At 29.7% G+C, this 17,306-nt stretch overlaps 1 protein-coding gene across 3 annotated transcripts; it reads right to left on the bottom strand.

Annotated features, from left to right (window-relative positions):
- Positions 1 to 1,184: 1,184 nt before the first annotated feature.
- On the bottom strand, positions 1,185 to 5,613 carry LOC145788693 (vacuolar protein sorting-associated protein 41 homolog). Of its 3 annotated transcripts, none has more exons than XM_082922876.1 (8): positions 5,460 to 5,613; positions 4,248 to 4,538; positions 2,607 to 2,710; positions 2,444 to 2,506; positions 2,179 to 2,334; positions 2,028 to 2,090; positions 1,786 to 1,851; positions 1,185 to 1,583 (listed from the first exon to the last, which is right to left on the bottom strand). In XM_082922876.1, the coding sequence occupies exons 3-8, from the start codon at positions 2,646 to 2,648 to the stop codon at positions 1,269 to 1,271; spliced, it is 705 nt and encodes a 234-aa protein (XP_082779002.1). In that variant the 5' UTR covers positions 2,649 to 2,710; positions 4,248 to 4,538; positions 5,460 to 5,613; the 3' UTR covers positions 1,185 to 1,268. The 3 variants fall into 3 exon arrangements, with proteins under 3 accessions (XP_082779002.1, XP_082778999.1, XP_082779000.1); XM_082922873.1 differs by having other exon boundaries at positions 1,193 to 1,583; positions 2,444 to 2,554; positions 5,460 to 5,611; XM_082922874.1 differs by having other exon boundaries at positions 1,193 to 1,583; positions 2,444 to 2,554; positions 4,248 to 4,541; positions 5,460 to 5,606.
- Positions 5,614 to 17,306: the final 11,693 nt, after the last annotated feature.

Genomic DNA, 17,306 nt, shown 5'->3' with positions numbered 1-17,306 from the left:
TCTTAAAATCTAAAATACCTATCCTACTTTCGTAAATTGAGTTTAAAACTAGACTTATTTATCTACAAACTCACATGAGGCCAGGTACTTAGGGCCAATAAAAGTATTTTTTAAAAATTATTTTCAAACTGGTTCAAAATCTGGAAATCTGGAAATTTGTGTTAATATGCTCTTATTTGGTTTGCAACTCTTATATTCTATGTTTCTTGAATGCCTTAGTCTTGATATGTAATCTGTGATAAATTGTAAATTTTCTTTACCATGAATAAATTACTTGTTGTTCAGTTTGGATTCGTAATTATACTGACCATGCTTTGCTATAACTGAGAACATAATGCACTTAATAACATAATGCACTTAATAAAGGGGAAATCAAATGGGATGGTAATGGGTTGCGATCATTGTATTAAATTTTATGAGATAATGAACGATGAATTCAAGAGTATGATATAGTGGAATGTGTTCCATTTTTGTGAAGTCTTGCGCAAGTGTGTTTTCGAACCCTAACATAGCACGGGAGGTATTCTGGCTGCTTAACGGAAATGGGAGGCATAAGGGTGGCAGTGAGGGTCTCACACAGGGAGAGTATCCCTGGAAGCCCGTTTCCTTGGGGCAGACCGTGATGTCACCACTTGGGTATGTAACCTAGGTGCGTGGCCATCATTGGTAATTGTGCGATAAGCGACGCATTGGTATTGTATTAACCAAGGGGGAGTCAGAATTGTCCGTGGCTAGAGTTAGTGGTTGGGTAGGAATGGCATTTCGCGGGGAGTTGCCTAGAACTAACTAAAAGTGACTATTAATCATGAGAACTGAAATTTAATTATAAGCTCTGCTTAATTATTGCTTTCATTGTATGTTATGACCATGCCGTTATGTTCTTGTGTATTTGGAATGGGAAAAGGGTCGGGGTGTGTGTGTTTATTGGGCATTCCAAGCCATGGCGTTTTATGCCAGGTGAAGGCGAGTTTTGCACCAAGAACAGAATCCCTAAAAGCTTTGTGAAACCATGGCTGCCTTAGAAATTAGATTGTATATTTCCTGTATTTTGGATAATCTTTTTGTATCAAGGAACCGATATGTATTTAAAGACTTGAAGAATTTTATCTGTAACTATTATTAATATTTTATTTTAGTGTAATTATTTGTATTGTGTGCTTAAAAATGATGTGTATCCTCTAGTTAAACCCCGGTGCATCGTTGTATTATATTATCAAAATTTGGGGCGTCACAATTATGCAATTCTTTTTATTTGTGCACATCAATTTTCATCCCATGAGCCTCTTCTGATTCAATCTCCCCATCACTCCAAAAGTTAAGAACAAGACCAACTCTAGTGTGAAAGCATTTTCTAATATGAATTTAATTCTCTTTCTGCATGCCTGGATATCATGGAAATCCCTTCTACCATGCGTGTTAGCTTCAAATAGCGAATGCAGATACAGATGTAAAAAGTATTTGGAATCACACTTATTCCCCGCAGCCAAAAGTTGTGAAACAACTTCAAATGCAGTGATTAAGTCTCTGTGCTGGGTCAACAATGGTACTGCAAGTTTGCAATCTATCATCATCAATTGGACAACCTACACATTCATAGATTACAAAAGAAAGTATCAATAAAGAAGTTTCAGTGTTCTCTTTGAATTTTTCCTTTCTAGGTAATAGCTGATAATGATTACAATAACAACAGCAGAAACAAAAAGAAAATCAAGAAAATGGGCAATTTCAAGCTTAGATATGATACGAACCAAAAAAAATTCACCCAATGTGGTAACATACACATACCTTTTCACGAAGAGCATCATGTAAGTTATGTTTTTCGAGAAAGTCAAATATATCTAGCTTCATAAGCTGAAGAATAAAAGAAAATTAAATAGTAAGGAAACAACTAAGTTAATGTCAAGAAACTAGTATAGCCAGAGCTTGATTTTGCAGAGCATCATGTGAGTGTATTCAGCAGTGTAACTACTTTAAGCTGTCGCTAGTATTCTGCGTGAACTATGCAGGACTCCATATAGAGCACTTACATCAGCATATAGTGCAAAAGCTTTCTCGTACTGTCCATCAATTACATACAACTCTGCTAGTGCCTGACATGGTAAAGTAATTCATAATGGAAAAGATGTAATAATAACCAAAATTCGTAATCAATATCAAGATAACAATGTTCATACCGACCTCTCCTAGTGCATCAGTCATGGATGAAGTATTAAGCTGAGGTTCTATGGCTGAGATAACAGGCAAGGCATAATAAATTATAGGCGGCCAAGATTTGACAGTTGACAAGAGATCCTTGTGAAAAGATGGATTTGTTGTCAAAGCAACAAGAGCTACCTGTAGATGATTAACAAAAACTGCTAAGACCTTTATTTCCAATTTAGCAAGTCCAAAGAACATATGAAGTATCAAATTAAGTTTTCAACAAATGTCAAATATTGCATACCTCATAAGCAGTATCACGTAACCTTGGGTTTTCAGTTGGTATGTATGGAACCAATACAGGAAGCTGACGAAGATGAGCAAAGTGGAAAACCCATCTGTGAGAAATAACCCACTGCTAGTTATTAAAAATAAATTTACGGAGAGTCATACTTAGTATTTAGTACCTCTCCCATGCGGAAGCCGATCCTCGCAACAATTTGGGACATAGTGATGCGACTTCAGTATATTTCCTGTCCACAATCAAATGATCAAGATAGCTAGTCCCCACCTACATACATAGTGGACAAATTGAAAATGTATTACTACCGATACTATAATATAATATGGAACTGTGGAAGGTAATACATAGCAAAGTTTAGTTATTGTCCACATGTACAAGAAAAAGATTTTGCAAGTGAAACAATCAAAACTAACAACAGGAGACAGTGAAAACAACCATACTATGGCTACAAAAATGACTGTCCGCACGTCATAAATGGAAATGGCATATATAACCAATTGTCGGGGACTAGGCACCATCTTTTATCTAGAAAATGACTAGATTTTAATTTTAACCACCTTATACTTCGGTGGAGTTGGAATCCCTAATGTGGCTCTTTTATTTTTTAGAAGCACAATGCCCTTAAAAGGCTTTAATTTGGAGCCACAGAAAAGGCATGAATTTTGCTTCGTAAAGTTTTGGAGCATTGAATTATTTATGCTATGGAGGGATTTCATTTGGTTGATCATTTCTTGGCTTTGTTGCCGAATAAGTATTTAGGCCATAAAGGCAATTGTTTTGAATTTCCAAATGTTAGCATTTGGGGCATAAAGGCCATTATTTTGAATTTTGAAATGTTGGGCCTTAGACAAGTATCCAGTGCATTGCATTGAGCGAAGAAATATGATCTTTTGCATCCCTAGCAATCAACAAGAAATTGCATTTGTAAATCAACAAAGTTTGTGATTTTTAATATGGCATAGGAGATGATATAATGGCAAAACAAACAATGCGAGCAGTAAAGGAATCAAAATTATGCTTCTAAATCCCACAATTTTTTCTATCAAGGTGAATTAAAATTTAAAGCATTCCATTTTCAGGCAATTAACTCACCATATCAAGATGGCATACACTTAAATTCGTTAAATAAAAAATTCATTGAACTCACTAAAACTAGTGGATGAATTCTACACTTGTTTGCTCAAGCACCCCCCAACCAACTGGGACACCTATCTGCTCATGCACCTTCTTAATTTGTTTCACCATTTTCTTATTTTTCAATAAGAACTTCCCAATTTTTTTCACTTCTATCTACCTTCTCACAAACTTGAAGTATTCAGATTTATATATCCATAAATGGTGAGGAGCCTATGCTTGATTGGAATTTTAAAGATACTGTATTTGGTGAGTAGACATATGAAAAAGATGAGAAGCGGAGGGAGAACTTTAAACAGATAACTCCTAATGTTTGCATAATAATCATCTCATGAACTAAACTTGACAGATAGCATTAAGCAATGATTGGATTCACAAGTGCCAAAAAAGTGTCTTCTTACTTTATAGGTAAGATAGCATATAGATTGATATAATTAACGATAATGCTAAAAACAGCCCTTAGGGCTGTTATTAGTGTTGAAAACTGTGTAAAGTGTATTGAAATATGTAAAAAGTGAAAAAAAAAATATGAAGATATTTTGGATATGTGAAAAGTGTATTCGGATTATAAATATTCTGGCCTTTTGTGCTGTAATTAATTATCAATAGGAAAATTGCATGCTGACATTCTATTAATATAGAAACTAAGGAAAGATAAAATTGAACTAACCTAGGTTTTGCAATAACTACATCCTGTGGGGATACAATATAGTATAATGGCTCACCACTAGCAGCCCACTGCCCACCTGCATAGCTGCTACCTACATAAAAATGCATAAGTATTACCACTGTTTGAATGCAAATTCATAAACTCTTGGACACTTTTACCTGAGAATGGGGCATGAGCAAGGGTATAGTCCTTTGCCTTGTAGTGCTCAAAGCCATGGGCAGGTAGTGCATCTGTTGCACGCTCATCATTGTTCCATGTGACTACACGCAATTCCGGTCTCTCAGCATTTCCCTGCTTACAACAAATTTCTACATCTTAACACTTATCATGTAAACTACTAACTTCTACATATCTATATTTATATAGAAATATGACTGTGTTCTAGTATTATAGAATAAATTGAATAAAGTAATAGAATTGAACCATAAAGGTTATTAGAGGCTTAGACAACAGAATAGTCCATGATTCAAAGGGTCAATGAAGGACAATATGCAGTGTCATAGAAAAGAAAAAAAGTTGTCAGAAGAATATTTTGAGGCATAAAAGGATTGTAGAAATCATAATACTAAATAGCTCTGAATAATTAATGGATGAAAAGCACAGAAAATTACTTCGTGAAGAGGAATAAGGATAGATAAAACAATCACACAAAAAATTAGCATTCCATGGGCAGAGATGCTGAAAGAAAATAGACATATCAACAAAATATAGCTTATAAACATCTCAAAAAAAAAAAAAAAAAAAATCCCAAACGTAACAATAATGAACTCAATCAAATATCCTATTACTTTATCTACAATCTTCACATCCTTCGAGCTTACTCTAAGATGAGTTTTGGCCTCTCTTCTTTCTGAAGACAAATGTAATAAATAAATAAAAATAATAATCAAATCCCCTAGTTAACAGAAGCATTTAAAAAGGTAAGGTTAATTAATTAAACAATCAGGAAAGCCAATGGATTAAATCTTGGTTCAATACACAAGCCAATAAAAAAAATTCATATAAAGAATTCAATTTCCAGAACAATGGCTTTAATTGGATTTACAAAAAGAGAAAAAATTTCACATACAAAGAAAGATGAACATTGGTTGCTGAAGTTATATATATATATATATATATATATATATTATATGTATCTAGAGCATATACACTAGAGAGAGAGCAGCGGACGAAACTATTACACAGAGAGAGCATTGAGAGAGAGAGACTAACAGCGGTGGTGGTGAGCCGATCGGCATAGTAGCGGCAGTGAGGAAAGGAGAGGCTAACGATCGGCAGCAAGGGAAGCAGAAACCAACGGCGGTGGTGAGGAAAGGCTATCGGCGGTGAGCCGATCGGTGAATCGATGAAATGTTAGCAGCGGTGGTGAGGAAACTTAGTCCCGTGAATGAGTGTAAGATGTGTGTGCATGTGTGAAATTAGGTTTGATGGAGAAATTATTTTGTGTGTGTGTGTGTGTGAGGTCTATGTGTATAACCAAGCATAACAGGTTTTTTTTTTTTTTCTTTTAATTAAGAAGAACAGATCTGCTTCCATAGACGCCAATGTATTTTCATTTCCCTCTAAAATATTTAGCAACTAAATCATTTATTGGTGACAAAATTATTTCTTCACCAAAGATAAAAATATTGGCCACAAAAATAGTTTTGTCACTAAATGATATTAAAATATTAAAAATTATTGGTGACAAAAATATATTCGTCATTAATAATTTTATAATTGGTGACCAATTGTTTTGTCACCAAAAGTCTCAAAATTTTGATACCCTCCGAAAAAATAGCTGGGAAATCTTCCGTGACAAAAAAAATATAAATAATGACGAAAAATAATTTTGTCACCTAATTTTTTTATTATGTATTTGGATTGGTGACGAAATTTTATTTTTGTCTCTAAAAATGGTACATTTGGAGATGAAAGATTATTTTCGTCATTAAAAGATACATATTTTGTGATAAAATTTATTTTCGTCATTAGTTTTCGTCTCCAAAGACTATTTTTGTTGTAGTGAGTACATACATGAAAGTAGTTTTCATGTATGGTACCTAAAAACATATGCACCATTGGATTTGGATAGGATGAATTCCTAACCATTAGATGTATTATGACTAAAAATAGAAAGGAAATTAAGGTGGTTTTTCAAAAGGTAAAGTAGTTTTAGTTAATTTAAGAATGAACAAATAGATCTAACTTACTATTTATTACAAACATATTTACTATTTATCATTAACTCACTTACTACTTGTTATAAATAAATTTAGTATTTGAATATAAATAAAATACAACTCAACAATATTACCTGTTAATTAGGTCACATTTTTTGTCTCAAAAGTTGTGGTCTCTTTTGTATTATAAATTAATTTTAAATACATGAAACTAATGACACACTATTTATAACTATTTTCCCTTTATATTTAGTCTTTTTTGTAAGGAGTGATGCTACACTTACCACCTATGTATATCACTTTTAATATATCAACTCATGTGTCAGTACTGCATTGAAGATAAACATTAGTAATGGAATACATTACACCAATGATATGTTGACACATACGGTAGTACATTAAAAGTCATATAAACTAGTGATAAGTATATTATTAGTCTTTTGTGAGTTGTAGAAAGTAAAATATGGCATGTGAATATTAATTTATTAAAATTTGTTACTAATTTACCAAATTTTATAAAGTCATTATTGTGAAAAAATTACTTTTCAAAATAATATTAAAAATAAATAAAACAAGTACAAATAAATTGTAAACTATTTTCTTTTAAAATGTAAATTATTTAAACTTATTTTTTGTAAAAATTAATTTAAAAGAAGTACCCTTTTTTTTAACCAACGACACCTCAAGGCATTAATTACTATTTAAGAATTTGAGATCCATATTTTGTTTTATTACTCATAAATTTTGTATGTTTTATATAACTTATATGAATTTCATAATCAAATCTTTTAGAAATTTTTATAAATTCATAACGTTTTATCAATTTAATATCTACCATAAAATGAGTTTTTCCCCTATAAAATTCAGATAATTGGCAATGAATATACTTTTACAAATTTAAAATCTACAATATTTTAAATCATAAATGAAAAATTAAAAAAAATATAAACCTAGGAAAACTTTTCATTTGTCAACATTTTTATTAATGGCAATAAATAAATACATCTACAAGAATTACATTTCTTTACCTACTGTACTTAAAAATAGTAATTGCTATATAAGAAGATAGTTAATTAGGAGAATATAGAAGACCTCACAACTCATTTACAAACACTATGAACAATATTGGGTTTTGCTTTTGATTTTTGTAACAAATGATAAGTGAGAGAGGGTAATTTTAATTTTTACAAATTCAAAAAATTATTGACGTAAGAATTTATCTATATCTCAGTCTCTATCTCTATCAATATTTTATTTTGACATGATGTGATATTTTTAATTTATGAAATTTAAGATTTTGTTGGAATAGCATTTCACCTAGTTAAAGAAAAATCATTCAATATCATGTAGAGTCTCATTAAGTAGTAAGTCATGTTTAATGAAATAGTAAGTGGAGTTTCATTAAGCAGTAAGTCAAATTTAATGAAACAGCAAGTGAAATCTCATTGAGTAATAACTCAAGTCTAATAAAATAGTAAGTATAATCTCATTAAGTAGCAAATGAAGTCTAATAAAATAGTAAGTGAATTCTTATTGAGTAGTAAGTCAATCTACTTACTATGAAATAGTAAGTGTAGTTTTATTGAACAATCAATGGTATTTAATTGAGTAATAGTCAAATTTAATAAAGCATTAAGTAGAGTCTCATTGAGTAATAAATATAGTCTAATTGAGTAGTAAGTGAAATTTATTGAAATAGTAGGCCAAGTCCAATAAAATAGTAAGTGAAGTCTCATTGAGTCGTAAGTCAACTCTAATAAAATAGTAAATGGAGTTTCATATTTAAGAAAGTAAAGTCTAATGAAATTATAAGTAGAGTATTATTGAGTGGTAAGTGAAATCTACTTATAATAAAGTAGTAAGTGAAATTTTATTGAATAATAAATCAAGTCTAATGTAATAGTAAGTAGAGTTTGATTGCGTAGTAAATGGAAATTTATTGAGTAATAACTAAAAGCTAATGGAGTAGTAAGTAAAAATTCATTAACTAGTAAGTCAAGTTTAATTAAATAGTAAGTAAAATAGAATGAAGTAGTAATGAAAGCTAATTGACTAGTAAGTAAAGTCTTACTCAATAGTAAGTAGAAACTCATTAACAGTAAGTAGGGTTTAAATGAGCAATAAGTGAAGTCCAATCAAATTATAAGTGGAACTGAGTAATAACTCTAGTCTATTTATCATGATGTAGTAAGTAGTAAGTCAAGTCTACTGGAGTAGTAAATGGAGTTTATTTAAGTAGTATAACTAATGTTTAATACAGTAGTAAGTGAAAACTCATTGAGTAATAAATGAATTCTAATGAAATAGTATGTAGAAGCTAATTAAATAGTATGTGGAAGATTATTGAGTAGTAAATTTAATTGAATAGTAAGTAAAATCTAATAAAATAGTAAGTAAAAACTCATTGAGTAGTAAGTGAAATATAATGAAGTAATTTTCAATTTCTTGTGATGACTTGACATCTTAACCCATTTTATAATTATCAATCTTTTATTAATTTTCAATTTCATAATATGAAGTAAGAGCTAAATAACTCTTCACGAAAACGCAATCCAATCAGTGAAAATCATCTTTACGTGGGCTTTGCTTTTTACAAGAGATTTAGGCTTGATTATTGGTGAGAAGAGAGATTTCTAAAGAGAGAAAGTTAGGGTTTTTCAGAGCTAGGGAGAGGAAGAGGAAAGAGGAAAAGAAAAGTAAGAAAAAAGAGCAAAAAGTAACTTTTTAAATTTGTTGATTTGCCTAGACTGCTTGAGCGGTGAACTCAAACTCTCAGCATTTCGGTCTGTAGAGCAAAGTGCTGGTTGTTTCATTTTCACTGCTCAAACGGTAAAACCAACCGCTTGAGCGATCACCCTGCAAATAGGTTGTCACACAGTCTTAGTTCCTAAGGCACTCCTTGCACAACCATTTAATTTGTATTCCATTTACTTAAGTTTACAATGTAAATAAGGAAATACCTCCATTTGGATCTAAAGAAAAATATTTTTTAAAAAAAAATCAAAATCAAATTAAATCAAAAAGTGGTTTCCCTAATTTTAGTATAAAAATAATTTCTAGATTAAAATTTCTAAATTTGATATTGAAGTAAAGGGGTTAATACTTCGTAAAAAAATTCCTTAAAATCAAATTAGACTATTTAATATATAAGGAACAGTTACCGTCAAAAATTATTTTCGAAATTGTAAGTTTTGAAAAATTCACTTTCCACACTTAGAAAATTCTCAGGCTTAACTCAATTGTGACAGAATAACCTTTTTAATGCAACCATCTATATACAGAAAAGAAATGAGGGTCGGATTTCAATCGGTGCCGTTGCAGACCTTTTTTATCATAATTAAAATAGTAATCATAACTAATCATAATCAACATCATGATGAATCATACCAACGGTAATAACCAAATATCATTTGAGGCATATAACCAAAGAACTCTTCAATCATAATCAAAATTAAAATTACAAAAGGTTATAATTAGGGTTTGGTTTCTCTTAAGTTGTCATTTCAACTTGAGAAAGCGTTTGAGCTTGGTAGATCCATTTTGAAATTGATTTTGATAATTTGAATCATTCATTTTTTATTTTATTTTTTTGATTTATTGAGTAGAATATTCATACAAAAAATTAAGATGATTAGATATTAATAGCTATATATTTGAATCGTATTTGTTTTAAAAAATGGACAACAAATTTAATTTTAAGAATAACCATCTATTGTTTTGTAATATAAATTTGATTCTGACATATAGCTACCTAAGTCCAATCATTTTAATTTTTTTACATGAATATTTTACTCAACAAGTTTTAAAAAATGCACGGTTTAGATTATCGAAACAAAATCTATAATTGAGATCTAAATATGAGAGAAACTCAACCCTTACAACTAAAGCATAATTAACATAACAATGTATCATAATCAAGTCATAATTAATAATATAATGAGTTATAATGAAATATTACAAAGGTCATAATTGAACATCTTATACACATCCAAAAACAGAATGTGTATTATAGAATTTTCGTGTAAACACAAAAATAAATATGAATATATTACATATATTTTAATATTAAATAATTAATGTTATTTTTTTATTCATACAACAAACAAAATATTATTAAAAAATTAGCTAAATTTTATTTAAATTAAAATTTAAAGAAATTTTAATATAATTATGTCCAATTTAATAGGATTTAATATAATTTTTAAATCTTAAAAAAAGATTAGTTTAATTTTTTTATAAATAATTTAATGTAAAATATTACATCCACGCCTACCCTTACTTTATTCCCATTTTCAACGTTTTATTGTGTGTCCATATATGGGTTCACACATTTACATTGGATTGATTGGTGGAATCCACATTAACCGCCGATTCGGGTGTTAAACTGTTTCGTTGTCCCATTAACCTTATCCGTATAAATGTCACGTTAATTTGGATGTATCATTCACGAATTGCAAACAATGTTCCCCTCATTCATTCATTTATCTAACCAATTTTCTATTCTAAATTTGGTACTTTGGATGAGTACATAGTGATGCTTAAGTAATCATCAGTATAAATGTGGAGTAATATTATGAATCATGAAAAAGATATCATGAAAATGATCATGAATGATTCTTCACCTTTAAATTACACACACAATAAAACATCACACACTAATCAAATAATGAAAAATCTTCATAATACATTCCATCATATCTTTTTCATGATCCCTAATGTTATTCATAAATATCACGTTCACATTGGGTTCATCTAGTTGACGATGCGAGTATCAAACTGTTGGTTTGTCACATTGGGCTCATCTCTGACCACCTGTTTATCATCCTTGCCGTGGCTTAACTAACATATACATCGAAATGTATCCACATAGTTGCATTGCCACCGTCACATTTCCTTGAGATGTTGCCACGCAGTGACATTGTTCGCCAAGCGCTAATGAATCTGTGATCACGTTTCGCAATGTGCCCATACATTACCATTACATTCGGCTATGTTGGTACCACATAGTTATGTTGTTCGGCAACTGTTGGTATTGGTGTAGACGCCTTCTCACAATGTGTCCTAACGTTTAGGCCAAGTTTGGGAAGACTAAATAAGTGTACTTTTTGTCTTTTTGGACTAAAAAATTGAGGTTGAAAATATGGATGTTTGGGTTAATTTTTTGACTTTTTATTGAAAAATGTGTAATAAAAAATTGTAAAAATTGATTTGTAGGGAAAAATTTGAATTGGGAGTTGTGCAGCCATAATTGTTGACTTTTGGTGAATAGTGTTAACTTTTTAACTTTTTGAGTAACTTTTTGACTTTTTGACTTTTTTGGGAGTACCCAAACTTAGCCTTACAATAGGTTCAGTATTGTTGAACCCCACCTTGTTTACGTCACTCAATGGACATATCACAGTCGTACTGAATGATTATGACGGAGTCTAGAAATTAAATTAGGCGGGCACTTTATAATTTTATTTGTTTTGTTGGTAATCAATAATAAAATAATAACAATTTTATGAGCTAAATTTAAGTATAAAAATTTAATTATTCATTATTAATAGTAACTAATCAAAATTTTATGATAATGTGGAATAATTAGGACACAATAGTAATGTATGTATGCAATTTTAACACAAAAAATTACAAATTAAAATTCTTAATTTTAGAAAATAGAAGCAAATCATTTATAGCACATATCACTATAAAATTTCTTTAATTTTTAGGGCAAATTACCAACACTTCCCTCAAGGTTTGACTAAAATATGGATTTCTCCCTCAGATTTGAGAAATTACATCTCGTCCCCAGAGGTTTATATTTGCATAACAAATTGCCCCCTCATTTGTTATGCAAATATAAACCTCATGGGCCAATTTGTAGTTTTCCAAACTTCGGGAGAAATATGTATTTTAGTCAAACCTCGAGAGAGGTGTTGGTAATTTGCCCAAATTTTTATTTGATAAAAAAATATTAGAGAGATAGTATTGATTATAAAAATATGTTTTGAATAAAAATTATTAAATTGTCCCAAAATATTATGTGGCATTGATAATATGGTACTTTCAATATTAGATATCGCAACTCACACTAAACTTTTGTTTGGGATGTAGTTTGACTTTTTGACTATTAGCCTAGGGTTAAAAAGCCTCGTTTGGAATGGACTTTATGACTTTTTTGACTTTTGTGAAAAAAAAAAATGAAATGATTATGATTTGACGTGACATTTTGTCTTATTGACTTCTTAGTCTATTTTGTTTTTTTTGTGACTATTTTAACCTTTTTGCTCCAAAAATCTTCATGCCAAACGAGGGTTAAGTAATTCACTTATTATCTTCCAACTATTTAGCAATAATGAATTACTATGTTCCATACATAAAATTTCATACTACATTATTGATTTAAACTATCATATAAACAATATCACATGGCACTCCAAGTACAAAATAAACTATATATTGTGAACACTGTAAAAAAAAAAAAAACAAAAACAAAACTGGGGTAGCATGTGACCCGCTAACCCTTCTTTAGCTCCGCCACTGCTCAATGGGTCCACACATTTACATTGGATTCATTAGTGGAACCAACATTAGCCGTTGATCCGGGAGTTAAACTATTTTTGTGTCCCATTGGCCTCTTTCATACCAGCAGTAACTCGTGCGATGCACGAAAAAATAGACTATATATATTTTGTGTGATAAATAAATCATCTTAATTTTAAATTATATCTTAATAACGACAAGCCATAATATTAAGCCATCTAGGTAGATGTTAACAATAATTAACCCACAAAATTTTACAATAAAATTTGATATGCATAAGAAATTATTAATTATAAAAATTGTTGAGAATAATAGTATCACGATCACTTGATAACATAAATAACTTGTATCAAACTAAACAAAACATTAAAAGAGAGAAATTCTATAAGCTCAAAAAAGTTATCATAAATTTACTTAGACTTTTAAATCAGTGGTGTATATTATTATTGTGGGATCAAATTATGAATAAATATCAACTTTTAATTATAATTTATAAGTAGTTTTTAAAAAATTTTAATCTAAGTTTGTTGCCTTGCTTATAAAAAGAACTTCTTAAACAAATCATTAATTGATTATATTAGCAACTCTGTATCTTTGATTTCCTCTATCAATGACACACTCATATCATATCAAAGTATAAATCATTCTCCATAGTTTGAATAATACTTGCATAGTTCCTACGTCATTTTAAAAAAATTAATCAAGATAAAAATGTCATAGTATTATAAAAATTATATAAGAGAATAGTTTTAATCCATTTTATTTATAAAAAAATTATAAAAAATTATTTGAATTGTATTTGAAAAAATATAACAAATGATAGCTTTAATCATTATATACCAAAAAAAAAAATTATATCGGTTACACAACGAAAAAATGGTCAAATACAAATAGAGTCATGAACATTGAATTAAATCATATGTGCTCTAAATTGATAGTATAATCTAGCAAATCAACTAATAATAACATAAAGATATTGACAAATATGTAATACTTCCCTATCATCTTTGTATTATATACGTTAATTTCATATATTATATGAAAGTTTTATTCGTCTCGATCCTTCAATAAAATACGGATCAAGAAAACAAATTTGATAAGAAATTGATTCTAAACTTAATTATTGAAAAAACAAAAAATTCAAAGAGAGAATTTAGAGATGGGATTGAAAAAATTCTATAACGAATGAGAGCCTTATAAAAAAAATTTAAAAAAAAAAACATAACAATGATCCAATGCAAATTATTTTTAATAACTAATAGAAAGAATCTCAAATTATTACCTTTTATAAATATAGTGAAGAAATTTAATTTTGTGAGATTTTTGTGCTACCTTCTCCCATGTAGCCTTTATTATTTCATTATTAATACTATTCTCATTCAGAGCGATAATTTTTTATTTTATTTTATAATCTTTATCATTTGGTAGATAATAACGAATAATAAAAATTATCAAGAGAAGGTTAAGAATTTAATAGGAGATAAGAAGTTATAGATAAGAGCATTTCATAAGATAAAAAATTTAAAATAAAAAAATATAATATGTGATAGGAGAAAAAAAAATGAGTAAATCAAAATAAAGATTTAGATATATATGTTTTTGATAGATATATAGATTAACAAATCATATCTTTATCTAAATTTTATTATTTTACTTTTTTGAAAATCAATTATTTAATTTTTATCTTTATCTGTAGGCCGTGAAATTAATCTTTATAAATTATTTATCAATTTTTATATGTTTATTTATCTATAAGTCATGAAATTATTTTTTTTAAATAATTTTTAAAATTTTTATCTTTATCTATAGGTCATGAAATAAATTTTCATAAATTACTTATGAATTTTTATATGTTTATCTATAATGAAATTAATTAAAGTATGAAATGAAGGGGGGGGGGAAGAGAGTAATTTTGTTTTTTTTTATAAAAAAAAAATCAATTATTTAATCTTTATTTTTATTTGTAAGCCATGAAATTAATTTTTATAAGTTATTTATCAACTTTTATTTGTTTATTTATGGGAAGAAATTTCAAATTATCTTTAAGTTATGAAATTAATTTTTTTAAATTAATTGTTTGTTTTTTATCTTTATCTATAGATTATAAAATTAATTTTCTGTTTTTATATGTTTATCTATATGGACGAATTTTGAAATTCAAATCTTTATCCATAAATAATGAAATTAATTTTAATTTTAATTAATCAAACAAATAAAAAATGAAGAAAAATAGAAAACATGAAAGGCAATCAAAGAAGGTTGCCACGCAAGAAAAAGAGTGTTTTAAAATTATGAGAATTTAGGAATAAATATTTATTTTATTTTATAATCTTTATCATTTGGTAGATAATAACGAATAATAAAAATTATCAAGAGAAGGTTAAGAATTTAATAGGAGATAAGAAGTTATAGATAAGAGCAATTCATAAGATAAAAAATTTAAAATAAAAAAATTTAATATGTGATAGGAGAAAAAAAAATGAGTAAATCAAAAGAAAGATTTAGATATATATGTTTTTGATAGATATATAAATTAACAAATCATATCTTTATCTAAATTTTATTATTTTAATTTTTTGAAAATCAATTATTTAATCTTTATCTTTATCTGTAGGCCATGAAATTAATCTTTATAAATTATTTATTAATTTTTATATGTTTATTTACCTATAAGTCATGAAATTATTATTTTTAAATAATTTTTAAAATTTTTATCTTTATCTATAGGTCATGAAATAAATTTTCATAAATTATTTATGAATTTTTATATGTTTATCTATAATGAAATTAATTAAAGTATGAAATGAGGGGGGGAAGAGAGTATATAGCGATTCCGAGTTTTACCCCTTGTTGTACAGTGATCCGAACTTGATTCCGTGAATGGTAGCAGTTGTTTATATCTTGTTTACATCCTTTCGTACTTTGTATTTGAGTTATAGGATGTATTGGGCGTGTTCTGATCAGGTCGATTGAGTTTTGGTCTCAAGTGTACTTGTCCAGGTTTTTGGTGTTACGCTCGAGCGGAGTTTGGTTTTTGGTTGTCCGCTCGAGCGGGCCTTCTTGCGCTTGAGCAGGATTTACACACTCCCAGTATCTCATGTCCCTGCAAAACTTCTGCAGGTGTGTCTTTCACGCTCGAGCGGGTTTCCTACGCTCGAGCGGGTCGAGCTCGAGCGGGTATGTTGGCGCTCGAGCAGGTAGTGCTTTGTCTGTGAAAGTTCTAGGAGGGGAGAATCTACGCTCGAGCGGACTAGTTTTCACGCTCGAGCAGATGTACTTTATCCTTGTGTTTTGGAGCTCGAGCGGGCCTTCTTGCGCTCGAGCGTGTCCAGATTTTTGTGCTTGACGCTCGAGCGTTCTATTCTCCGCTCAAGCGGGAGTGTCGTATATCAGTGGGCTGCTGGGTAATTTCGAATCACTTTTTACATTTCCTCTCTCTCTTACTTTCCCAAAATCGTTTTTGAGAGCCTCTCTCTCTAGGATCTTCCTTTTCTCTAGGGTTTGATCTAGTTAGAGTGTCTCCCTATCCTTCGGCCTTTGTAAAAAGTGTGTTGATCGTTGAGGGCTACGTTTTGATCCGAGAATCTTGGTGTTTGGAGCATTTTCATTTTCTTCGTCTTCTCCGATTGAGCTCTAACTTCGAGGTAGGGATATCCTACTCCTCTTTATGAGCTTTGTCTTTAAATTTTAACATTTTGATATATTGGGGGTTGTTGGGTAATTTGGAGAAAATTTGGGGCTTTTATGTAATTTTACAAAAGAAGGGGTTTTACTTATATAAACGTATATGCATGTTTAGCATGGAGAAATGAAATAAATGTTGGGTTATTGATAGAAATGGAACCTTAGGGTTGTTTTGTTAATTAAGGGAAATGCCCTAATTACATTGATGAATTAATTTGTGAAATTTGTTTTGAGAAATGAGAAGTTGAATTGAGAGTGTTGAAATTGGGAACGTATGGGATTAAAGGGTGTAGTTGGATCATTTATCACTCACCTAGTTGAAATGTTGATATTTTATCCATTTGGTGCATTTATTTTCTGTTTAGAAATAACTGCTTGGGGCTATCGGTGGAGGATAGTCTTGATTGTTGTAGACAATGCATGACGATTAGGCAAACAAAAACTAATCGATTGAGTATGCTATCGAGTATAACGGTTGGAATAATACATTAACTTTATGTATTGATTGATTGTGTATATGATCTAGGTTTATATACATTGTGTGTGGGAGGAGATAGGGGATGTACTCCACGGTTTAGGGGAAGATAGGGGATGGACCTCTAAACCAGTTTTTGGGTGACATTGATACAGCACTACAATGTGTATCAAGTGTGGATTATGGAAGTGTTTGAATTGATTTGATATAGCA

This window comes from Camellia sinensis, chromosome 4, assembly GCF_055761805.1.
Source record: "Camellia sinensis isolate YWXY chromosome 4, ASM5576180v1, whole genome shotgun sequence".
Classification (NCBI taxonomy): Eukaryota; Viridiplantae; Streptophyta; class Magnoliopsida; order Ericales; family Theaceae; genus Camellia; species Camellia sinensis.
Note: the sequence above shows the minus strand (reverse complement) of the source record. Positions and strands in the feature narration are given on the sequence as shown.

Coding starts and splice junctions, on each gene's coding strand:
- LOC145788693 (XM_082922873.1), bottom strand. CDS start 2,648: ATGTCCCAAATTGTTGCGAGGATCGGCTTCCGCATGGGAGAG. Junction 2,555..2,606: donor TCGGCTTCCGCATGGGAGAG/GTACTAAATACT, acceptor AATAACTAGCAG/TGGGTTATTTCTCACAGATG. Junction 2,091..2,178: donor TGACTGATGCACTAGGAGAG/GTCGGTATGAAC, acceptor TTACCATGTCAG/GCACTAGCAGAGTTGTATGT.